The sequence below is a fragment of the Xiphophorus maculatus genome, chromosome 11 (genome assembly GCF_002775205.1).
Source record: "Xiphophorus maculatus strain JP 163 A chromosome 11, X_maculatus-5.0-male, whole genome shotgun sequence".
Classification (NCBI taxonomy): domain Eukaryota; kingdom Metazoa; phylum Chordata; class Actinopteri; order Cyprinodontiformes; family Poeciliidae; genus Xiphophorus; species Xiphophorus maculatus.
The window spans coordinates 21,525,072-21,551,138 of record NC_036453.1 but is presented as its reverse complement, the minus strand read 5'-3'; the positions used below and the strand labels follow the sequence as shown (position 1 = coordinate 21,551,138).

General features: G+C 40.1%; 1 protein-coding gene across 2 annotated transcripts; it reads left to right on the top strand.

Moving 5' to 3' along the window:
• The first annotated feature begins 4,306 nt into the window (after window positions 1–4,306).
• Window positions 4,307–25,555, top strand: brwd3 (bromodomain and WD repeat domain containing 3). 2 transcript variants are annotated; one of them, XM_023342091.1, is made up of 40 exons: window positions 4,307–4,496; window positions 4,651–4,709; window positions 4,802–4,831; window positions 5,000–5,059; window positions 6,904–7,054; window positions 7,195–7,290; window positions 8,309–8,469; window positions 8,555–8,776; window positions 8,879–8,979; window positions 9,660–9,730; window positions 10,681–10,781; window positions 10,881–10,921; window positions 10,996–11,100; window positions 11,185–11,335; window positions 11,437–11,571; window positions 11,655–11,783; window positions 12,605–12,830; window positions 12,942–13,082; window positions 13,188–13,365; window positions 14,356–14,449; window positions 14,550–14,717; window positions 14,819–14,892; window positions 14,969–15,161; window positions 15,264–15,374; window positions 15,466–15,573; window positions 15,834–15,958; window positions 16,423–16,505; window positions 16,610–16,721; window positions 16,836–16,897; window positions 17,700–17,855; window positions 17,940–18,060; window positions 18,152–18,277; window positions 19,318–19,393; window positions 19,475–19,525; window positions 19,610–19,753; window positions 19,859–20,011; window positions 20,118–20,287; window positions 20,533–20,621; window positions 22,281–22,415; window positions 22,519–25,555. In XM_023342091.1, the coding sequence occupies exons 1-40, from the start codon at window positions 4,463–4,465 to the stop codon at window positions 23,301–23,303; spliced, it is 5,328 nt and encodes a 1,775-aa protein (XP_023197859.1). In that variant the 5' UTR covers window positions 4,307–4,462; the 3' UTR covers window positions 23,304–25,555. The 2 variants fall into 2 exon arrangements, with proteins under 2 accessions (XP_023197859.1, XP_023197858.1); XM_023342090.1 differs by having other exon boundaries at window positions 13,185–13,365.
• The last annotated feature ends 512 nt before the right edge of the window (window positions 25,556–26,067 follow it).

Below are 26,067 nucleotides of genomic sequence, written 5' to 3'. Positions count from 1 at the left end.
ACAAAGAATGGAGAGGTCAATTTCTTTTGTGGTTAGACTTCAGTGAGACAATCTAAAAAAAAAAAATCTAATTTCTTAAATAATTTGCATTACATTTCATTAAATAAGTGTTAGACGACCTACTCACCAGCAAGAATTCTGTGTCCCTCACAGATCTCCACTAATTAGCTTTATTAAATGCACCTGCTTGAACTGAATCCCTGCCACACTCTCAGTTAATCAGACTCCAGCCTTTCCACCATGGGCAAAACCAAAGAGCTGTCTAAGGACAGTAGGGACAAAATTGGAGAACTGCAATATTGTGATAACAATGAATTTGAAATATAATGTGTAACACTTACTGACTCTCATTCAACTGACAGGGCCTACTTTCCCCCAGAAGGGGGCATGTCTTGTTGAGGGAGAAGGAAGTGAGGTTGTGTGCTTTGTTGCCTGGACAGAACAAATGTTACTATGTTGTTGTTATGATGTTATTGAGATGGCCGAAACAAAAACACATCCGTCTCTTGTTGGCTGATGTGCATCATGTAAACTGTACATAATATTTTCTGATGTTGTGCTCAGCTCAGCTGCTCACCTCTGTGTGCCAGCAAACCTTGATTTGTGTATCCAACCCTCAACAGTTTATCATAACTCTGCATTTTTAAATATCCTCCCAAGAAAATCATCAGCATGCATCAGAAATAATTAAATGTATATTACAAATTCCATCCTGTCTCACATAAAGATAGTATTCTGCTATGATCACCACGATAGCATCTGGGTTTGATGTTGAACAAGGCCTCGTAACCAGCGAGATACCAGCACAGAGCTGGATCTTTAAAAACCCTGCAGTTCTAATAAAACTTCAGTCTGCAATGGAAGAAAAAGAGACTGACTGCATACCACTGCCAATACTGTTTAAATTTCCCTGGACATATAAAAACCCTAACCTGATGCACAATTTCTGGGAAATTGTCAACCAAATCTGTTGATTTCTGCTTTTTTTTTTTTTTTTTTTTTTAGGAATCCTCCATAATAGTGCAAAAAGCAGGATTTGTGTGACACAAATTTTTTTTTAAATAAACAGAATAAGCTCTAAACCACATTACAGGAAAATTGTCACCTTCATAAAAGGAGGTTGAGAACAATGAACTATTTTTGAGTGAACACATAAACGTTTGAGAAAAGGAGTCGCCATGACAGCATCTTGTGCCCCTCAGACATCTATTTTGCACTTTACACTCACACATTATGATTTATTTATAACAGCCTGAAAGATGTTTTTTATTGACGGCACACAAAATCTAATAATAATGTGTATCATCAGAGAACTCAAAAGAACAGTGCATTAATTTCATGTTTCAAATGCAACACAGAGCCAACTGTGCTTTACTGCCATTTTCTTTTCCAGTATCTATAAACCATTTACATTTTCCTCAGAAAGTTAAATTAGCCTTTCTGCAATATTTTTTACAATGCAAAGGTCTTACAGTGCCGGGCAAAACAATTCATACCACTTGAACTTTTTGTACATTTAGTCACTTTAGATCTCAAACCCCAGGGATATTTCATGCAACAAACCAACAAAAGTTGTACATGATCGTCACATGGGATGAAAATTAAACTCAGTTTACAAAATCCTTTGTAAATATAAATTTAAAAAGGGTGGCATGCATTTGTATTCAAGCCTCTTCACAATGATGGTGCTAAATATACGTCAGTTCTACCAATTTCTTTCAGAATTTACCCAATTACTGAAAATAACCCACCTAGTCAGTATAATTTAGAAAAATTAAAGCCTCTAAGGTTTAATCAATTCAATTTAGTTGATTTATATAAGGCCAATTAACAACAAAATGGTTGTCTCAAGGCACTTTACAAACAAGTAATTTCAATTCAGTCACATACATTCCTAATAATCTCAGCTATTGAAGTGTGAAAATAAGCTCACATTAGTTTAAAAAGTTGACCATCCAAGGAAATATTGCAGATTGCATCAAGTTACTGACTTGCACCCATTTACTCCCCCTGGATGAAGATGTAGCAACAGTGGAGAATTGCTTGTGTTGTGTCATTGTCTTTACAGCAATCCCTCATACCAAGCATGCATGGAATGACAGCAAAGAGGAAAAACTCCCTGTTAACAGGAACAAACTTCTAACAGAACCTGGCTCAGTACAAGCGGCTATCTGCCATGACCAACATGACAGAAAAGATACACTGAAAAGAGATAGAAAAACTGATTTAGGAGTATGTTCTATGTTAATAAAAAGGTTAAAAAAAATTATATCTCAATATCTCAAGGTTTCACAGCCAAACAGAACACCAGACCAGGTGTAGCTTCTATGGAAAGAAAAGAAATGCATGAACTGAAAACATAAAGTTATGAGTTCCATTAACAGTAGATGATGCAAACTGAATAGTAGAAGAAGAAAGTGGTAGAGTAAAGAAAGGTTGTTAGAAAACGTTAGCAAGCAAACAGCATCATGAAGCTCCAGGTGATCTTCATGCTGCGGAGATACTTTTCTTCAAGCAGAGATAAAAAAAAATCTATTCACAGTTGGAGAGAAGATGAGTGGAGATAAATGCAGGGAAATTGTGGAACAATAACCTCGTAAAGCCTGCAAAAGACCTCAGACTAGAATGGACACTTTCCTTCCGACAGGGAAACAATCCTAAACGTACAGCCAGAGCTACAATAGGATGGGTTGGATCAAGCATAACTATCTTTTAGAATGGCCTAGTCAAACACCTAAATCCAAGAGGGAATCTGTGACAAGGCTTGAAAATGGGTGTTCCAGGATATTATCCAACCTGACTGAGCTTTAGCTATTTTACTAAGAAGAAGAGGCACAATTTCACTGTCATCTCAGCCTCTGGAAGGTTGTGGATGGACATTGTTTTTCCTCCTCCCAATTGATCAATAAATCTGAGAAATAATATGGATAGTAAGAATGAACAAAGACTCATCTTGGTGCAAAAATATAAGGCAGTTGGTTTGTACAGAAATGATTACTCTTCTGGGAACTGCGGGGATGTTATGTTCCTTAGAAAACAGGCATATGGGCACATCAATGCTCAAAGTACAATAAAGATGAAAACATGAGGCTTTTCACAACATAATAAAGAAATTTAACTGAGTCAGACCAGAAGGTCTTGCAGTATGTGAATAATGACAGACAAAAGGGGCAAAACATAAAAAACAGTACTTTCATTTTGCAATTCATTACTCATTAGTAATTGTTGCATCTGACTTACCTATCAATGTCTTATAGATATTTATTACAGTCTCTTAGAGAAATTTCAGGCTTTATTGTGGAGTACAAGGACACACACACACACACACACATAAAGCTCTTTTACTTTATGTCAGGGTGTTCATGTGCAACCTTTTCTTTGGGATAAAATCCATGAACAGACCACAGCCCATTCAAGAGAATTTCCTTTTTATGTCCATTGAAGAGGATGAGTGAATGCGTATCTCATAGAACCTGTCACAATCAGTCTGCTTTGTGGTTGCTATGACTCATGGTTATTCAATTTCTTTATGGTTAAATGTGAAAAATGCTTTAAAAAAAAGATAGTTGTACTTTCTCTTATACTGTGATGTTGCTGGTTTGTTAGCTGGGATGCAAATATTCTAAAACATTTCCACAATTATTCTATTTAACTCAATAAATTAATTTTTTTAATCATTTTGGCTTGAGATTTTCTTAAGATCAGAAATCTCAAGTAAAAGTAACACTATCCTCATACTTCAGTTGCCTTTAATTGTACTGTATGACATTTTGGAAACAATCTGTATGGTAAAAAAAAAATAAATGAATGAAAGGCTGTAAATATACAACCAGAGCCAAAATAAAATGAATTACATCCAAGTATTTTTACACATTAGAATAATCCGGTCCAGTTCAAGATCCAATTTAGAATCTGTGACAAAACTTGAACGTTATTTTCACAGAGCTAGCTATATAACCCGTATCTATAAATTAAATATATTTGTACTCACTCAAATGTTCAGCTTGAATTCATTTATCTATATGATGTCAATTCACCGCAACTGCTATTTTAGGAAACAGGGCAGGTATAAATGGAATCGATCATTCTTTGCAATGTCAAACTATAATTCACTTCGATACAGTCGAACTCGGATTCAAATCCAAATACATTCATTTCAAATCAGTATGTTTGCGTAAAATTCGCATCTAAATAGGTTCGTTTAAATGCCGAAACTTCCCGTATGTGAGTCTGTGTTTTGCAATCTATGTCCAATATTCATTCACCTCAGACCTCGAAGGAAGCGTCCAGTGTTAAACTGGCTCACTGGAGGGCGCTAACACAAAGCTGCAGGTAACAGGCAACAACTTGGGAAAGGAGGAGGCCATTCAATAGCCTGCTTTAGCCACTATTAGCTAGCCCGGCGGCTAACGAGCAAGCTAAACTATCAATTGTGGCTTAATGACGCCTGTCCTGGATAGCGATGGCAAAAGAAAAGTGTTCACCAATCGAAGCAGGTGAGTGTTGATTCGCCACCAATTGTTTTGAATTTCCAGAGTTTGGAATGGTGCACATCAGCTGGTGAGCTTGGCAACCAAGCGAAGCCAGACGCTAGGTAGCGTTAGCACGCTAGCAAGAGGCTAACAGCAAATAATTTTTACTTTTTTCCAGAACTGTATTACCTCATTGCCAGATTTCTACAGTCTGGGCCTTGTAAAAAGGCAGCACAGGTAAATTGTTATATCAGTTTTAATTTAAAGTGGTATTATTGGTTTAAACGCAGCGCTAGCCTGTCCGGCTAACCGTGTGTGTCTGTTGTTAGATTCTGATCGAGGAGCTGGAGGAGTATGAGGTAAGTCCAGCTGGACCTTTCTGTTCTCTCCCTAATGTTGCCCATCTAAACCTGTCTGTGAGAAAGTCCGTGTATTTTTGGATCGCTGTTTAAAAAATGAGCGCGTCCTTTTGCCCTGTAGAAACTGTTAGCTCCGAGATATCCCTAACGGGTTGTTTTTAACTTTAGTTGGTTCCACAACGATGGAGTTGGGACGGGAAGATATTCAAACGGAGCTTCCAAGACTGGGTGAGTTGCAATTTTGTAGATATTTTTTTAATTAAAAGTGTATTGTTTTTTTTTTTTGTTTTTTTTTAATTGCTTGTTTTCTATTTAGCTTGTATCAGTTCTTTAAATTAAATTCGCAACTCGGCATATGCGAAAAGGGGATTCGTTTATAATAAGGAGAATATATTAAAGATTTATTTTAATATAGGCCTGTTGATAAATAACTAAATGCTGGTTTCGCTATTGTGTGGGCTTGTGGGCTGGCAGTGTCGAAGCAGTAGATTGTGATTGGCTTAATTCGATACAGAGACTTGTCGATCATCTTTAGAAGCCAATCAAATCGCTGTTGCGTCTGCGCCCTATCCGGAAGAGTCGTTTGATTTGCTGTGAGCTCCCAAGGCCCGCCTACTGTATTTCCACCCTCTGCCTTTTCGGTGGATTTTTACTTTTATTTTGAATCGTTTTTATGTGCGTTCTTTTAGATTTCCGTTGCGTTGAAAAGTAATTTCCTTTCTAAAAGCTTCTTTCACTTTTTGTACTCTCCATTTTTAACACATCGCTGACACTGCAATTGCAGCGTCTTTTCCCACAATAACAATTTTCACACGTGCGTAAGCGCTTAGACATGGTGCATTCACTGATCAGAAAAAAGATGGGCTTCTTCGGCCCTGTTTACACGACAACAATTTCTGGTGAAAATGGAAGAGTTTTATTGTGTTTGTAGTGCACATTTACATGAAACCACCGAATGTTTTCTCTGACAACGGCACAGATTGAAAACGGGTTCCAGAGTGCAATGTTTCTGAAACGTATTGGTGTCCCTTGTCTTGTAAACAGAGTAAATCAATCAATCAGTCAAATTTTATTTGTATAGCACATTTCAGCAGCAAGGCATTTCAAAGTGCTTTACATCATTACAAACTCAGAAACACAGTGCAACATAGAATCAACAATCAAAACATAGCATTTCCATAAATCCATAAATGGATCTTTTCTGTCAGGAAATCCCTAGCTCATGCATAGTATGACGCAAAACATAGCTGCTTCCTACAATCCACAGAAGAAGAAACTACTGACAATGCTGGTGTTACTACAATTCGTGTTTCCCCATCAGGTACGGTTCCCTCAGCGTCTCTTCACACCCCAGGTGACAAAATACACGTGTGCTTGTTCAGCGCTCATAACAAGCACTCTCTCGTTAAGCGCTCTTATCTACAGAACTACGGACACCGTGAAAGCTCAAACAACGTGTTACAGCAAAGTTATCCCACTTTTTTTTTCCAACTGTGCCCTAATCAGACGCACATGCGTGTTTTCCCCCAGTATCTGGGGGAACGGTACCTGATGGAGAAACGCGAATCGACGTGCTGTCCAGTAGAACTTTTTTTTTAAACACATGCGCACTTAGTTTCAAAGAACCTTAGTTTCAAAGAACCTACCTAGTGGAGTGGCAAGAGCATTACACGTTTTCGATGTGTACCTTTACTGTGTACACAAAGACTATTTAGAATCTCTTCATGTAAATGTGTTAACGGAAACGAAACCAAAATTCAATTTTTGTTGGATCATTGTCATGTAAACAGGGTCTTAGTTTTCAACCAGCCGACCAGGGTCAGTCAACCATAAAACTGGCCAATTCCAGTCACCTCTAGTTTTACCTGTCAACAAGTAAAACTTTTGTTTTCTGCTCATGTTTACAAATGGTTAATAAGAAGAAAGGAAATAAAAATAAGCACTAGTAGGTGTAAAATTCAGAAAATTAGAGAAGCAAGAGCATACTTACTCAAGTCATTCACAAAGTTGATGCATTTGTTGACTTGTCATGGAGTGCAGCTGAGACAGGTGTTGCCGTGTCTCTCATCCAGGTGGCTTTGAACCAGCACATTCCTGCAGACTATCTCCTCCAGGTGTGTCGGCGGATAGGTCCTCTGATAGAGAAGGAGATCCCACCTAGTGTTCCTGGAGTCCAAACACTCCTGGGGCTGGGAAAGCAGTCGTTGCTTCGCACCACCAAAAGTAAGCCTGTGTTATTATTCTTCTATCGTCTGTGTTTTTTGTGCTTTGCCTCTGCTGTTATTATTGAAAGTTTCTATCATGTGTGTATGATGAAGAGACTTCATTTCTATATGTTTGTAATAATTGTTGGTTACATTTAGGTTGTACCCACAAAGTGTGCTGCGGCTCAGCTGTGGCTGCGCTGCACAGAGGACGCCCACCTGAACCGCCAGTTATTTGGAATGTTCCTAATGTTGGTATGTAAACTGTTTAGTTAGTGTGTACCTGCGCAGTTAAGAGTTAGGAAAAAAAAGACAGTGTGCATGAACTTCTTTTGCTGTTTCATGTTTTAGAAAAAGTTGTTTTGTCCTCCTCACGTCTCAAACGTCAGGCAAACATCACATGATATGTACAATATTATTTTATGTCACGGTTAGAAGCGGAATGGGAAAAACTAATTTCACCTCTGCTGCTCACACAGGAATGTATATGGTTATCAACATTATTACAATTTTCCTAAGATCACATGCTGAGATTATTGAAATAAAAGGGTGGAGAGTGAGCGGAAGCAATAAGCAGTTTTTCTGTATTATATAATTTATCAAAATCATTGATATAATAATTTATTACTTATATTTGCTTCTAACTGTTTAGCTTAATTTCGAAACTGAGAGCCTGTATCACTGTGAGACTATCGCTATAATGAAAACATTTGATAAACTTCTAGATTTGCAAACATAACTTCTAAAATTCTGAGCAGAGATACTTCAAAGAATCTCTGCTTTATGTTAAATAAAGAAATTTGTAGCCACATACCTTCTGTCTGTTGATACTTGCTGTTTTAATGCAGCAAGTATTAAAATTAATACTTGCCCTTGCCGTTTGACGACTGCCCTTTGTTGAACAAATTCAAAGACAAATTACAGTCTGCAGAACAAACACACAAAACAACACAGCAGTTGAAACCAGATATTGAGTCATGGAGGGATGAACACACCTGTATACCAAAGCATTCCTAAGTCAGATATGAGGTCATCCGTCTGACACCATCTGAATTGGGTCACGCAACACAAAAATCACTTTGTGTTGTTATAGTAGCATAACAGACCCAGTGGCTGTAAAATCCAAATCTCCATTTTATTTTTAATTGTTGTAATACGTTGCTTGTTATTGCCTTTGTTTTGGTTCTGATATGTGAATTGTTGGAGTTGAAAATACCTGTGTTTTTATGTTTCTGGTGCCTTCTCATAATGAAGTTACTGTGTTTTCACGAAGTGCCCATCATGGGTGCTCGCCAGGCCACGGGTACGGCTCGTTTCGGGCAAGTCCTGCCGTCTTCCTCCTACCAACACATGAAGATCCACAAACGGATCCTCGGCCACCTTTCTTCAGTTTACTGCGTGGCCTTTGACCGCACCGGTCGGCGGATTTTTACGGTGAGCACTTATTCCACCCGCGCCGATATTTACGCCGTGTTCCACCTACATCAAGTTGGAAACGGTGTTTTTCGTCTTGGTTTAGGGTTCGGATGACTGCCTGGTTAAAATCTGGGCCACAGACGATGGTCGGCTCCTTTCCACGCTCCGCGGCCACTCGGCGGAGATCTGTGACATGGCTGTGAACTATGAAAATAGTCTCATTGCATCTGCAAGCTGTGACAAAGTCATCAGAGTGTGGTGCCTGCGTACCTGCGCACCCGTTGCCATTCTTCAGGCTCATGCTGCTTCCATCACATCCATACAGGTGATGCCACTGTTGCATTAATCTTTTTAGGGGGAACGGATTCAGAATAAGTTGTAAGACGTACACACTTTTTGAGTCTAAAACCATCTTCTATGCTTTTAGTTTTGTCCTGCTGCCAAAGGGACAAAGCGATACCTTGCATCAACAGGTGCAGATGGTATGGTGTGTTTCTGGAAGTGGCACTCTCACAGTATGAAGTTTGAGTAAGTATTTGTGGATCTGTTCCAGTGGCCTGCACCTTTAGGTTCCAAAGAGCCGTTTTTGAATTCAGTCCAGCTAAATAAGGCTCACTTATGTGTCACAAATGTGACATGACCTTTTGACAAAGAGCTTTTAATTTTGAATGAAACGTCTATTAAAAATAAAACTCCTATTTTTAAAGAACCAACATTTTTATTTCTCTTTTTTTAAAATAAAAAAAACTTTAACATTTTCTCATAATGGCAATAGGTACATTTTCTTCTGTAGGGTGTTGACATTATGTGGAGAGAAGAAAAATCTAATTTTCAAACTGACAAATAAATGGCTGAAATACATGTTACTGGTACTTTCAATGTTGTAGAAAGTAAATCCAATTAATTTATGAAAAACAGTTAACTCTTACATTTGTTGTTAGTACAGCTGAATATAAAAATATTATCTGAGCCATCAATGGCTCAGATAATTAATGGCTCAATAAATAAAATGAATAATAATAAAAATTATATAACTTAAAAAAAAAACAACTAAAAAATAAATGATAAAATGAAATAATGGCTCAAGGAAATTTCAAAAAGCCACTTGCGGCAGGTTGCAGACCCCTGATCTATTCCAACATGTTAAACTCCGAAGCTTTATTTATTTAAGCTAAATGATCAACAATGTATTTGTCGTTTTTCCTCAGTGATCAGCCAGTTAAGTTTGTTGAGCGGTCACGACCAGGAGTCCAGGTCTCCACTTCCTCTTTCAGTAGCGGTGAGTTTATCTAAATGTTTCTTTGCGTTTCATTGTTGATCTGGGCTTTGTCTAATTGTTTAAAAAAAAGCCGATTGAATCCAGACCAGTTGGTGTGAAGAACGGCAGATGCCTAAAAATGTCTTTTTCAGCCCCCTGAGACTCCACTACTTTTGGGTCCAGGGTGCTGCATGAGGGGAGCATGATTGGAGTGGCTGCTTATCTATGACATGTGGCCTGCATGGACCTGCAATGTTTGGTTCACATAGATAATGTGAAAGCAGAGAAGATGACCTTATGGCAAACTGTAGACCAATTAGCCTTATTTACTGTATCAGTGTTGGTCCTATGGCTACTAAGTGCTGCAATAAACCATCTCTGTTCTCAAACAAGCAACAATAAAAAATGTGCCATGTTCAGCTGTTTTACATAGATTGGTACATTAGCTGGGGAGGAGCACACAGCTTCAAATTGGACATAAAGATTGGGCTCTGTGAGAATAATTAAAGTTTCAAGTTTTTTTTTTTTTAGGCAGAAATTTAAACATAAATAAAATGTTCACACTTTCAAGGGGCCATGGCATCATATTTAGCAATACAGAGACAGGTGGATGAAAAAGCCCAGCGTATGGAGTCTGTAAAGTACTTTTATAAAAATCACAGCTGAAACAAACGGCTGATTTGTGATTACAAATTTTTTTCTTTTATCAAACTTGTTACAAAATTGTTTAACGTCACATTATTTCACAACAATGCGTGTAAACTACCAGCCTCATGTAATTAGAGACTGGATAATTTTACATTCTGCAATTCGTCCACTCTTTATAATTTATAATGTATAATTTGATTTAAGGAAATTAAGCTTTAAAAAAAGACGAGGCATGTTTTTAAATTAATGTACACGTCTTTTATTTAAACGCCTGATGTGTGTGTGTTTTTTGTCTCTAACTTTGTTGTGTTTTCTGTTATTAGGCGGCATGTTTATGGCTACTGGCGGCACAGATCACATGATCAGGGTCTACTACCTCGGTGCAGAAACTCCGATGAAGGCGTCTGAGCTGGATGCTCACACCGTAAGAAACAACCGTAGTTTTCTCATCCTTTTTTGGTTGTTTTGTCTCATCAGTCCAATGTGACTAATTTTAATTCTTGCCCACTGCTTGCGTTTCTAGGATAAAGTTGTTGTTGTCCAGTTCAGCAATAACGGTGACAGGTAAGAAGTTAAGTTTCAGAGACAACTTTTCATTGTATTTCTGTGGTTTATCTGACGGTTTATTGTGCTTCCAGCCTCAGGTTTGTGAGTGGCAGTCGTGACGGCACAGCGAAGATCTGGCATTTTCAGCAACAAGAGTGGAAAAGCATTACTTTAGACATGACTGCAAGGCTTCCTGGGTAAGAGAGTCTGAAGTATATTAAATATGACAGAAGCTCTGAGCAACATTTTTGTTATTTTAATGTTTCATGTCTTTCCGTTAGGACTTCTGCTGCTAATGGGGACGATAAAACCAAACTGGTGGTGACCATGGTTGCCTGGGATCGCATTGACAGCACCGTCATCACAGCAGTTTCCAACTATATGCTCAAAGTGTGGAGCGCCACCTCTGGCCAGCTTCTGCATGTTTTGTCTGTAAGTAGCCAAAATATTTTAATCCTGCAGATCCTTTTGGATGTTGGGAAAACGTCTCGCTGCCGGCAGTTTTCATTACGTGTGTCTACTGCCTTCTTTAGGGACATGATGATGAAGTATACGTACTGGAAGCCCACCCCTTCGACCCCCGCATTATGCTGTCTGCAGGCCATGATGGCAACATTTACATCTGGGACCTGAGCAAAGGAGTCAAGATAAGAAATTTCTTCAACATGGTAACTGACCAACTTAGAGAGTTGCTACCCCTACTAATCATGTGTTCATTAGCATTTGGTTGATGTTGGTGTCTTCTTCCCAGATTGAGGGCCAGGGCCACGGAGCCATTTTTGACTGCAAGTTCTCAGCCGACGGACAACATTTTTCCTGCACAGACTCACATGGGCATTTACTCATTTTTGGCTTCGGCTGCAGCAGACCATACGAAAAGGTATCAGCCTGTCGACTCGTGATCTGTGACTTCCTCTTTCATGGAAACACAGGAAAACGGAAAAGTTTGGGCGGCGGATTTTCTGCTGATGCTCATTTGAATGAAAATGTAGATCTCGCAATATGCACACGTGCCATACGTTCGTACACAGAATATTATTCTGACGAGTGTTGAACTATTAGTGTACTTTTTAATAAAAAATAAATAAAAAAAAACTGAGAGGGACATAGCCGAACAAATCCAAAAGTTGCAAAAGGTAGATGGCGGGGTAAAGTAAGTACAACGGGTAAATTAATCTGAGCTCAATAATTTTCATTCTTATGACTAATATTTTTTGAAAGTTAAGTTTGTTAATAGAGACATGATAATCTATTTTATATATGATTTTGGTTGTGTGTGCTTTTTATTTCCACTTTATATATTTTTGGTTGTTGTGTTTTATGTTGGATATTTAAAATGTTGTCCAGTTTCAGTGTGCTGTACAAAATTAGAGTATATTAGTCTTTGATAGGGTGGACTTATGTAATTATACTACTACTAATGCATTACTTGAAAATAGTCACAAAACAACATGAACAGTAGATCTCAAACAGCAGCAGCCTTTTAAGGAAATGTTATTTTTATGTAAATAAAGGATTTGGTATTTTTATTTGAAGTCAACGCTTAATATAAATCCAAAGTGGAAAATGTTTTTTACTGTTTTTAAAATTTTTTGTATTTTATTTTATTTATTTTTTACCAGAAGTCATATCATTGTCAGGACATTCATCATAATTATGGCAAGTTTTCCCGATCTCGTGTTTTCTCTTGATTCCTTGAAGATTCCAGACCAGATGTTCTTCCACACGGACTACCGGCCTCTCATTCGGGATTCCAATAACTACGTCCTGGACGAGCAGACACAGCAGGCCCCCCATCTCATGCCGCCCCCCTTCCTCGTAGACATCGACGGAAATCCTCATCCTCCTAAATACCAGCGGCTCGTCCCAGGAAGGGAAAACTGCAAGGAGGAACAGCTGATACCTCAGCTCGGATACATGGCTAACGGTGGAAAAAAATATATAAAAATCACTAATCACCGAAAACTTTCCTGCATTAACAGCGGGTTAATGTAGGAGTTCTGACTGCCAGAGTTTAACCAGCGTTCTGCTCCGTTAGGTGACGGAGAGTTGGTCGAGCAGGTGCTCGGACAGCAGACGGCAGAAAACGGCGAAAGCCTTTTGGACAATCTCATCAGACAGCTGCAGGACGAGCAGGATGAACGGCAGAACGCAGAACAACAGGCCGACGAAGAAATGGGTCAGTTCTTCCTCTTTACACACTCGCAAGCAGTTTGTCGGATACTTTCGCTCTTTAACTTGTAAAAAAGTGACTCGAACTCTAAATGAATGAATGCTTTAGCAGCCGTCGAGGCGGAGGTGGTGGCCTCTTCTCCCGGGGCGGAACCTCGCCGAAGCGGCCAGGTGGACGGAGTGTGGCAGATGCAGCACAACTCCCTCCGCAGTCAGGTTGCCACGGAGAGGGACCTGCTGGCGTGGAGCCGCAGAGTGGTGGTCAACGAGGTGCCTCATGGGACATTCAGGTGAGTCGGGTGTATTTCAGGGGAATTACATGTGACGGACGGTCACTAGGTAGCATATAATTGTGAAACTGAAGAAAAATATTCATCTAATTCAAAAGATTACAAGAAAATTTTATCTATTCCACAAATATAACCTTTAAAAATAATGGCAAGAAAGAAGTTGCTGTTAAATGAAGTCATTTTTCTGGCAATATGTAATGTGTGAATCAAAACATGGAGGTGGCAGCATCATGCTGTGGGAATGGTTCTCCTTATGATGAAGCTAACTACACTGGCTTACTTGAGACGTCTTCCAGCACTAAAATAGTACTGAATATGCAACCTAGGATGATAGTCAGATTTTTGTTGAAAATGAATTTGTAAATCATTATATATACAAAACATTTTAAAAAAACATTAGCACAACTGCATTTCTTAGACAGGCCCACAGTTTTAAAGATTTTTGGGTTGTTTTTCTTAGTTGAGACGTAAGATTTGCTTTTGAAAATACGTAGGTCAATGTTTGTGATTCTAGTTACTCCAAAATTAAGATAATTGCAAAGAAGAATGGTTGATAAAATGGGAATCTATTTTTTGTCTTTTTTGGATATACTATATTTTTAAGAAGTTATTTATCTGTAAAAGACTGTTGTCCCAAAAAATGGGAAAGTGTCCATTTACATCAATCACTTGCAGGCCAGATGTGCTCCACTTTAGGATTGAGCTCGGGGGGCCACTCAAAGTCTCCCGAGCCATTTGGGGGCCATTTGAGGACCTCTGCGTCCTCAAATGGCCCCCAGGCAGCACTTTGGACACCATGGATGCTTTAACTTCTACGTTATAGTCCTGCATTATTCTATGTTGCGGTATCATTTAAAACCCAAATTGAAGTTGTAGTTGTAATTTGGCAGACGTTCAAGGGTTATGAATATTTTTGCAGGGTACTGTGTTATAAATAAATGTTTTAATTCTGCGGACAATGTTGTTTTTTTTTTGTTTTTTTTTTCTTAGAGTCCTGGAGGAATGCAGACAAGCCAAAAGTGACATGGAGTGTTCTCTGTACAATGCAGAGAGGAGAAAGAAACCAGTAACTTGCATCCTCAAGGTACGCTGTACCACCAGTCCACTTTGTTCCCGACTCGGAACAGACATCTATTCAAATCTTTTCATTAAAAAAAATGTTATTCATATTTTAAATTCACTAGAGCGATACTCTCAGTTCCCGTCTGCGTTCCCTGCGCCCGGCCAAGAAAAAGCAGCAGCGCCACTCCTATCAAACCCGGTCCGCTCAGGTTCGCCGGCCTGGAACCAGAAGTCGAAATCCCAGCAACAGGCGGAACTCGGAAAGCCAGATGGACTCGGACAGTGGAGACGTACGCGCCGCCTTTCTGTTCAACACGTCTGAACCGGACATAAAGAATTTGTGTTCGCAGCAACGTTGAAAATTAAAGCATAATATATTCCGCGGTTTCAGGAAGCAGAGCAGGCAGAGCATTCCGACGGCTCCTCTGAGGATGAAGCCCGATGGCAGAGCGAAAGCAGCTCCAGGTAAACATGCTTGACCGAGCAGCGTTTTCCCAGCTTTCCCGTCATTCAACTAACATCTCCCATCTGGGGTTTACAGCGACTCTTCCAGTGAATATTCTGACTGGACGGCTGACGCCGGGATCAACCTCCAGCCGCCAAAGAGGCCGACCAGGAGGCCCGTCCGGCAGGCGGGTTACAGCAGCTCAGAGGAGGAAGAGGGCGGCGATGAGACCAAGGAGGCGAAGAAGAGAGAGAATGAGAAGAAGAAAAAACCCAAAGAAACTAAACAGGTGAGCGCTGACAAGACGTGCTGCTGTGGCATTTACTGTAAAATTCTCTTTTTTTGAAAAATAAGTAAATAAATAAAAAACGTGTTTCTGTGGTTTACTCAGAAACCCACTTCTTCTCTGGCCGGGCTTAACGCGGAGGAGTGGCTGCCGCCGTCATGGATAATGGACACCATCCCTCGCCGCTCTCCTTTTGTCCCACAAATGGGAGATGAAGTGAGATCCTTTTCCCTGATGTTGAACAAAACCGCGCATTGCACTGCTCACACGATTCAATAAAGGCTCTCCTTTTTTTCCCTCTGTCCAGCTCATCTACTTCAAGCAGGGCCATCAGGCGTACGTGCGGGCCGTCCGCAGAGCCAAGGCCTACAGCGTCAACATCCAGAAGCAGCCGTGGAACCGGCTAAACCTCAGGGTGAGGATTCTTGGAGACAGCAGATATTTTTTATTGAATTTTTGAGCCTGATACTTCAGCCACCTTTGAGCTTTTGTTGATTTAAAAAAATATATATTGTTTTCTCTGTTTTACCTCACAAAACATGTTCATGTTTGAAATTTTTAATAAAAGTTCACCATGCAGAACATATGCGACTCTGTTTACTCCCGATAATTGAACTTAACTTCAAGCGAGCCATTAAGATGTATTGCATATTTTTTATTCTTTTACTTCCTCAGGACCAGGAATCTGTGAAAGTGGTTGGAATCAAGTACGAAGTCGGACCGCCCACTCTCTGCTGCCTAAAGCTGGCATTTTTGGACCCAGTCTCAGGGAAGATGACCAACGAGTCGTTCTCCTTAAAGTGAGCAATGAAAGGCGCCACAGGCAGCTCCTCTCAAAAAATATTCACACACCTCAAATTTTATTTACCTCAATATTATATGGATAAAAAAAACCGGACAAATACAGTGCAACTAGTTTTCTTGACGGGACGTTGGGCCTCTTGGAATGATGACTAAGAGAAAGCCATACGTTGTCTGCTTTAGGAGACACAGCAAGCATTTGATACATTAATGAAGGATTAAAAGAAAAAGCAAGCCACACTTATCAGATAATCATTTGCAAATATTTTGAAATCATTTAACATTTTCCGTCACTTACAATCTCATTAAAACACACAAAGGTTTCTGTTTTCAACATGACATCAAGTCTGAAAAAGTCCAACCGGTATAAACACTTAACACTGTGTAGCATCAACAGCTGATTAAAAGCCACAATAAATGTCAGGATCTGTATTTCGCCACCTTCCCCCTCCATGTTTCCAAGGTATCATGATATGCCAGACGTCATCGATTTTCTGGTGCTGCAGCAGTTCTACAACGAAGCTAAAGAGCGCAACTGGCAGCCAGGTTTGTTTGTCCCCATCTGATTTTTTATTTATTTTTCTTCAAATAGGTTTACAATTAATTTGTGTGGTTCCCAGTATTTAACAAACACTCGATCCCCTCTGCAGGGATGAGGTTTCGCAGCATTATTGACGACGCCTGGTGGTTCGGATCTGTGGAGGACCAGGAGCCGCTGCAGCTGGAGTATCCTGACAGCCTGTTTCAGTGCTATGCAGTGAAGTAGGTCTAATGTGCACAGCTGCTGGAAGAGCGCTCCGCTCCAAAGCCATGTTTGCCTTTGCTTGGATAATTTCAAACGTTAACACAGAGCTGTGTTTTATCGCACTGACTCAGGTGGGATAATGGCGAGCGGGAAAAAATGAGTCCCTGGGACATGGAGCCTATTCCAGAAGAAGGTTGGTGATTATTCATCTGTTTACTGTGTAAACCAGATGTTTTTATAGACATTTTAAAAACACTTATAACATTTATTTTCTCACTTTCTGACTGAATCGGAATAGACTTCTTTCATTTTAGGTCAGGTAGGACGTTTGCTAAATGCCAAAATAAGTGAAAAATATATACATATTTTTGTAACTTTCTCTAACCACAGAAATTTACATACACAAAGATTAATATTATTATGCATGTATGGACCTTACCAGAGGGGCCGCATTTCATTGGCTGATGCCCATTCTATTTTTAGCGCGGCTACAATGTGCGTGGCCGCCTCACAAACACACGTTTCCCGTTAGCTAAGAACAGCATAATGGCAGAACTGATACAACTTCTACACCTTGAAGCCTGTCTGCTTCACAGTCTTACGTTAGCTAAACAGATCAATATGCAATATGTACTGTATCTGACCCACACTAAAGATTTTATTTTAGCAGAAAAGGCTTTGGACTAAATTGTTACTCGTGTTAGCCACGTTAGCACCAAGTACAGTGTATCAGGCCACGGCACACTCAAACATTTGCCAACAAACCACAGGAATCACCCACTGATTTCAAAAGTAACCTACAAAACGATGAATGCCTGACTTACCCAGTTTTGTGTCTACAGATGGTATCTTATAGGGAAGAATGTCATGTGGAAATATTGAAACAACATCACCAGACCTCATTCAGGATCATAATTAGTGGAATGAGTGTTTATAAGTCTAATATTTAGTTTTGGCTTTTTAAATGGTTTTTTTCTGTGTGTGATTTCCAACAGCTGCTTTGCCAGAAGAAGTGGGGGACGGCGTAGAGGTTTTGGAAGAGGAGCTCCAAGCTCTACTCTACCGACCCCAGGAAGGAGAATGGGGGGCTCACACTCGAGACGAAGACTGTGAGCGGGTCATCGACGGCATCGATCAGCTTCTTAGGCTTGGTGAGCCTTCGACCAGTTCTGACATTACAGAAAATGGCCTCTGCTTCCATAGCTTTATCTGATCTTACACTGGTTTACTCGCAGATGTAGCAAAGGCTTTTGCCTCGCCTGTGAACCTCCAGGAGTACCCCCTTTACTGCACCGCCGTGGCTTACCCCACTGACCTCAGCACCATCCGCAGACGGCTGGAGAATCGCTTCTACAGGTGAAGGAAAAAAAAAACCCCGAGAAGTTCAGGTTTTACTGTGAACACAAAGTCCCTCTGAGTTCTCGACTGACGTAATTTTCTGCCACAGACGGATCTCTGCGTTGATGTGGGAAGTGCGATATATTGAGCACAACGCTCGCACTTTTAATGAACCCCAAAGCCCGATTGTAGCAGCTGCCAAGGTGGTTACTGATGTTCTTCTCCACTACATTGGGTAAGATGACATTAAAAAAAAAAATCGCCTTATGCACATTTTATGTTGTTATAGCTTCTTAAAAAGTTTTCAGTTTTAAGCCTGCAAAATAATAAAAACGTCTAAAATTTTCATACTAGGTCTTAAACAACACATCATTTGGTCTTGCTTTGGTTTTTAGTTTTTCCGTTGCCTTTTTTTTTTTAATGCTGCCTTTGGTTGTTCCGCAGTTACGGTTATTTTACACTGGGATCAAACTATAAGGCCCATAATGCAGGACAGCAGAAAGTGCCAATGAAAAATGTTGTTTGTTGATTGTTAATGATGCGCACAACAGAACCAAAGTAAAGATGAAGTCTGAAAACAGGTCTGAGGTTTTACTTAAAATATTCTGTTCATATTTAACATCGGAGTTACTTATTGCTGAGTTTCCAAAGTGCTGAGAACAAAAATTAAAGTTTTATTTTTATTTTAAGTAATCCGGTTGATGCTGAGCTGGATTGAGTTCATTGAACTCCTAAACATTGAGAGAACTTGCTGCATGATTTGTTTCATCACTTGCTGCATAAAAGATGCTAAGCTGTGGACATCGGTCTATTTTGTCTATGTGTTCTTAGTTCTGATTATTGTATCTATAGAAACGTTGCTATACTACTCTCCTTGTTAATATAACCTCTCCCAGTACTTTCATTGTGGGAAAGTTTATATTTATTGAGGTTTGCCATGAAAACACAGATCTCCAACCTATTGCTTAAAATGAAATAAGCAAAATATGGCAAAAATGCTGGTTGAAGTTATTTTTTTGTGAGTAGTAAATTCACTTGATCTGTAGTGAGGCATTAAAAACTGGTGTTGAGTGACTAAAGTTGGTTAAATACAAATGTGTTTATATTTGGAAACAAATTCAACATGTGCACTACATCGTGTTGGTCTTTTTACACAAAATTGCTATAAAATGCAGTGAAGTTTATGGTTTTAATGTGACAAAATGCGTAAAAAGATGAAAGAGCATGAATGCTGTATAACGCCTCTCTGATTTTTTCACCTGCTTTTCCCATCAGAGACCAGAGCTGCGCTGACATCTTGGATCTGTATCACAAGATGAGGTCCGAGGTCAGCAGTGGTGGAGAAGCTGAGGTAACATGTCTCCTTCATGAAACAAGTGCTATTTTTCTCTTGGGTTTGTCTTTTCACGCTGACTTTGTTCTTCTTTCACAGATCGACATCGATGTGGACTCTGACACTCCAGGGACATCGGCAGGACACCGGGTAAAAACTAGAATGGTTCTCCTAATAAGATGTTGGACTTTTTGATGTTAAGCGTTTCAGTGAAGTTAATTTGGTTTCTACTAGGGGAATCAGCCAAACTCTAAGACACGGGGCGTGGATTTTGACGTAAAAGCCTGGCGAGGTCATTGCCGAGAGCTGCTGCGCCGGATGTTGGCCTCCCCCGACTCTGGGCCGTTCAGGCGGCCTGTTGACCTCTTTGAATATCCGGTAAAACTCCCAACGATCAACATTTGAAATTAAGCTGGAATTTTTTTTTTTTTTATGAGAATACAACTTAAAGCACGTCGTAACTGCAAAATTACATCTACTCAGGACTACCGAGACATCATTGACACGCCCATGGATCTGGGCACGGTGTCGGAGACTCTGGTGGCTGGAAACTACGAAAATCCCATGGAGTTTGCCAAAGATGTGCGCCTCATTTTCAGCAACTCTAAAGCTTACACACCTAACAAGAAATCACAGGTAAAGCAGGCCAAACGTAGGGGAAATTGGAACCTAGTAAAATAAACACTGAAGTATCTGAAGTCTAACATAGGACTGACTACGTATGGTGATCTTTTCTGCCTAGATCTACGCGATGACTCTCAACTTGTCTGCCTTTTTTGAAAAACACATCATCTCCATCATCTCTGACCACAAGTCTGCCATTCAGAACGAACGCCGCACTCGTCAGAGACTCAGCTATAGAAACAGGTTGCACAATGGAGGAAACTCCCCACGAAACAGTCCATCCCCGAGGTACAGAGCGACCTTTATCATAAAACTACAGTCCAAACAAATTGTCTTTTTTAATTTTGTTTTGTTGATTGGAACAAACTGGAATATTTGTACTCTATAAGCAAAGGAGATCCCAGCTAACCCCCCCCCCCCCCCCCAAAAAAGGAATTTAGGTTTCTCAAACCCTCAGGCAACCTTGTCTTTTATGTGACTATTAATGATTTCTAAATGCTGTTTTTTTTTTGTTTGTTTTTTTTTACTTTTAGCCCTAAAGGGAAGCACAAATCAGGGAAAGTGTCAAAGCTCAAAAGATCCTCGGCCTCTACGAAGAGGAGTTCTCAGAAAACATACCAAGGTATGATGGTGCTGCTCTGTTCTTTGCTGGGTTTTCTTCCTCCTTTATCCTGTGTTTATATTTGCAGCTTATATTTAGTAAAATAATGAATAAACTGTGAAACGTTCTTTGCGGTTTGTCGGTTTGCTGCCAAGATTCTAACACAAACTTGAGCAGCTCTGCGCAGCAGCAGCAGCAGCAGGTGTCCTGAGAAGGACCTCGCTGCAGCAAACAGAATGGGGCGGGGACAGACCACTGTCAGTCTCATACCTTATTTGGAAATGGGACCATTGCACTCCGGAAGTGAAGGGGGCGCTATTTCCTATATTATCCGCGGTCTCCCGTTTTTATTTTCTTTTGAAATCTGTGATATATTTTCACCTTTAGGGAGGATTTTCACTCTCAGCATGTACTTGAACTTCTCTCTTTTATTTACTTCAGCGCAGCTCACAGTTCTTAACAAATTGTGTAGCATTCGGTGTACTTCTAAATCTGCTCCTTAGTCGCATCTTTTCGGGCCTGCTACTGCCTCTAGTGGTGTGCGGGTGGTAATACAACTAATATAATTACATTAATAAATCAGAATACCGCAAAGTCTTTATTATTTACTATTAATTTTGGCATTTCTGGCACCGTAAAAAATAAATTATCTTATAAAACACCATATTTTTTCATTTCCTTAAGGATATAGAGCTAATTAAATGAAATAAACAAGACCTGAAAGTGATTCCAGTTTCACTTGATGGCCAATCTGTTGAAACTGTGGCTAATTTTAAATTCCTTGTGTCATTCCTGGACAGTCAGCTCAACTTTCCTGAAAACACTGACTATATCTTTAGGAAATGTTCTCAGAGACTCTATCTTTTAAGAAGACCTAGTGATCTTGGGGTTACCCAACTTAAGGTTGTGTACAACCTCTAGTTAAGTAGAGGTTGTTGAGTTAAAATGTTAAAACTTAACGTTCTACCTTGAAGTTTAACTCAACTCAAGTTAAAACAACATTTTAACTCAAGTTTTAACTTTTCATCTCCTCAGCTGGTTTGGTCACATGTGCATGGCTGACTCTGTGCCCGCCAATGCCGGCAACCCAGGCCTGAGTAGAACGCAGAAAAATTGTAACATTATATAAAAAGACATGACGACATAAAGCACGGTTGACCACAGACCGTACTTCTGTATGAACATCTGTCTGTACATGGGGAATTAAGTGTTTCATCTTTTAATTTTCTATTCAGCAACCTAAGAGGTTCTTCTTTTGCTATATTTTACATCCAAGTTTAATAATGTGAGAAAACAACCACAATTTTCTGTTTAATTAGTCAGTAATGTAATACAGTGGACATAAAATTACTTTAAAGTTTAAATTGTTTTTGTTTTTTTTAATTCAGCATATTATGAAAAAATGTAGCACTTTATTTAATAGAAAGACCCTCTTGATACAAGAGAAAACTCAAGTTTTTAAGAAAATGAATGCTTATCAATTAATTTAGTGAGGTCAATCAACTTCAGATTAACTCATTCATTAATCTGTTAATTAATCTTGTCTGTCACTTTAAACCTCAGAATACATTAGTTTCTGATTGTAATGTGAGAATACTATTGTAAGACATTTTATTCTTCAGTCAAGTGCTTCCGTGTGCATTTACTAATAATTACTAATTGGTAATTGTTATTGTTCAGTTCAGCACAGCAGCAGTGTAGCAGAGGAAGAGGAGTCCTCGCCTTCTTCTCCGAGTTCAGAAGAAAGCCCGGAGAGAATAAATCAGGGGCCTCAACGACTGACCCGCAGCCAAGCAACTCCTGCGAAGAAATCAGGTATGATGAGCATTTGGTTTGAGAGCTGTCATTCTTTTCAGCTTCATGTCAAATAAACGTTGCGGTGCGGGATTGACCTGTCGCCTCCTGGCTGCTGCTTTAGGGTACCGCCGCAAGCTGCATCTGAGTAACGGCTCCAGACAGCAGCTGCAGCGCGGCCAGGAACCGCTGGAGTCTGACGGCGAAGACGATGACGAGGAGCAGGGCTCTGGCTCCAACAGCTCCTCCTCAGAGTCCTCCTCCACTTCCTCGTCCTCCTCATCCTCCTCTTCGTCCGACAGCGAGAGCAGCTCAGACTCCGAGGTGGAGAAGTACGCGGAGGGTGGGGGCGATCACGACTACAGCAAAGCCCCGTGTCTGTCGGTGCGCCTCTTGGCGAAGGGAAATCTGGCGGCCTCAGGGAAACGGAAACTGATGGGAGGGCAGGACGTGGCCCAGAGGACTAAACGAGCACGGGTGCAGCTTCCTGTGAAGGAGGAGGAAGAGGAGGAGGAGGAGGAAGAAAAAGAAGAAGAGGATGAGGAGGAGGAAGAGAACCAGCCACACCAACAGGAGAATGTAAGACATGTTGAGGAAGAAGATGAAGAGGAGCCTGAAGAGGAAGAATCTGAGGAGGAAGAGGAAGAAGAGGAAGGTGAAGTCTCTGAGGTACAGAGAGTAGCATCATCATCAGCAGCAGCTAGGGGTTCTAGAGGCGGCCTGGGTAAACCCGGGCGTGTCAGCACACGGAACCAGGGCCGCAGGACGGTCGTCTACAGGGACGAGTCGGACGACGACGGCCAGGGGTCAAAGGACGACCCGCTCAACCTGGGCATGTCCCGCTCAGGACGGGTGCGGCGCATGACCGAGAAGGCCCGGGTCAGCCACCTCATGGGCTGGGGTCACTGACCGCCTCGCACCCCCTCAGACCTCAGTCAACACAAACTCTTCAACGCCAGGAAAACATCAGGGATTTTTTCTTTTTCGTTTTCTTTTTTTGTACAGGTGTGTGTGTATATAATATATAAATATCTATGGTTCTGTTTATCTGGACTCGCTGGTGCTCATTTACTGTTGCCACGGATTTTTGCTCCCTGGATAACAGAGCTAGTGTTCAACACAGACCCTCCCACAGCTGGACTAACTCACCTTCAGCCTTACTGCTCTCCTGCTCCTCCTCCTCCTCTTCGTCACGTCCGGAGCTAAAACACTAGGCGATCTCTTCGTCGCCCCTCACACCTCTTCACCTACTGTTCACCAAAGAACGATGTGAAGATGCCAAATACACGGTGCTCGTATTGTTTGACTTGTCGTGTTTGACGGAGAGCGATCCAGCAGCAGTCACTCGTTCACGCGCCAACGACACGAGGCGCCAACATGGTCCAGGGTTCCTACACAGTCTGGAAAAGTCTGGAATCTCTTTGAAGTATTCTCCAGGTATTGGAATAGGATGAAAAGCAGAAACGGAAGGAAGAAATCTTTATTAAAAATTGCTATAAAGTTGTTTCCCTTTTCATTGTTTACTTCTCGACTTCATTTCTTGTCTGTCCTTCCTTAATTTTCCTACCTTTCTACCTTGTGCCCTTCTTTCCTTGTTTGTATCCTTACTTCTTTTCTTCCTTGTATCCTTCCATGTTTCTTCTTTGCGTCCTTCCTCCCTTATGTCTTTCCTCTTCTTATTTCTCCTATCCCTCTTTTTCCTGTCCTTCCTTCTTTCCATCGAGACAATGATTTTGAAAGTTTTTTTTTTTTTTTTTAAATCCTACCCTATGTGAAAAGGTCAATACCATAAATTCAAGTTATTTCTTTTCATCTTTTAAAACAGGAATTGACATCTGAAATTGGAAAATGTGGAATTTTTAGATGGGAAATGTGTAGGAACCCTTATAATGTGTCTCGTTGCCTGATCTCTTTTTTTTTTTTTTTTTTTTTTTGTACGTGGTTTGCAGCTTTCAGTCAAGCAATACCTGGGAAATAACCAGCAGGAAATTTCACCTTTGCACCTTTGCATCCATGATCTGTGAATGTTGAATGTTTGTATTTTCCCCTGCTTCCCTTTTTTTTTTCTTTTTTTTTGAGCACCACATTTTTATGTTCTGTTGTGTGAAATATGTAAAGTTTTTCTTTTAAGAACATACCTTTTATTTTTATTACTATTATTTCCTGATTTGTGTGAAAAAACCACTCCATCCTTTGTTGGTGTGAGCTGCATCTAGTCGTTGCTCCTTCTGCCAAAGCAGATGGGTCCTTCACAACTCTTCCAAGTAAATATTTATTTTATTTTATTTTATTTTTTTGCTATTTTATTACTCTTGTTTAATTTTGTTTGCTATGTTACTAGTGATAAGGAACAGATATTTGCACATTTACCTACTCCTCGTGGCAGCTGAGTAATAAAGAGAGAAATTCGACATAAAACCTCATATTTGTGTTAAACTTTAAACTGTGCCAGCAAATTTTTTATTTTTGATTGAAGTGAACAATTTAATAAGACTTTACTATAATTGTTTTGCAACCTGAGGGTGATTGAATTTTTTTTTTTTCTGATCTAATTTGGATTTTTTTTTTATTATTATTATTTTTTCTTTTTTCAGAATTCCAATCGGTGTGGCTTAGATTTTGTTTATGATCTGAAATCACCTCGATTATTCCTCTTTGTTTCTATTTTTGTTTGTTTCTTTTTGCTTCAATGTTTACATGAAATTGTGCGCTGTCATGCTAGCAGCCTTTAAAGCAGAGTCCAGTCAGGAGAGATCTGGAAACGATGACTCAGGCTCTCTTTTCAGCACCTGGTGCATAAATCCAAACACACTTCCTCGGCCCTCGACGTGTGGTTGTGAGTGAGAGCGGGGCGCTTTGTTCTTCGAAATCAAACACAAATTCACATCGACACGTCGGGCGTCTCCAACAGCAGCATTAACTCGTGTTTTTGAGATTATTTTGGTGGACTGCGAGACGATTCTGATTTTTGAGTCGCTTTTTGGATGGAGCTTAGCGTTGCCTCCAAGCATCGGATTAGATGACGACGAATACAACGTTCTGCTGTAGGTGGAAACAAAAAGGCTTACATGACAATGTTTTATATGAATGTTTTGATTGTATGTGGGGTTTTTTGTTGTTTTTTGTTGTTTTTTTTTAATAAAACTGTTGAATTTCCTAAAGAAGATCTCGATCATTGCTTGACATTCCAGGATTTTTATGGTATCGAGCCGAAATGTGTGTGTAAACCCAGCAGAATCTCGAAGGAGATGTTCAGCACCGCTAAGGTTGACTCATCTGTTGCTTCTACAATTGAAAATCCACTGGAGTGCTGGAAGAAAAGTGACAAAAACCACTGGGTTTGTCAGTTTTACTATGACGAGAACGGATAAACTCGAATGTACTCTTTGTAGCAGCGTTAATGCTCTGAAAGCAGAGGGTGAGTCAGCCAAGGAATAAACAAAATTACGCTGTGACGCACTTTGAGCCATCACATCTACCAGCAGCAGAGCTGGGAGATGATTTGGAATTGGCATGGATTCATACATAAAGAAAGGTCAGAGTGAAAATCCGTCTGGAGGAACAGTCAATAGAAAGGCTGACCTTTAATTTCAAAAAGAGGAGTTTTTAATGTTACTTGCAAGTAAGTAACATTAAAGTAACATCCAATCACAAATTAACTAGTGATTGGAAC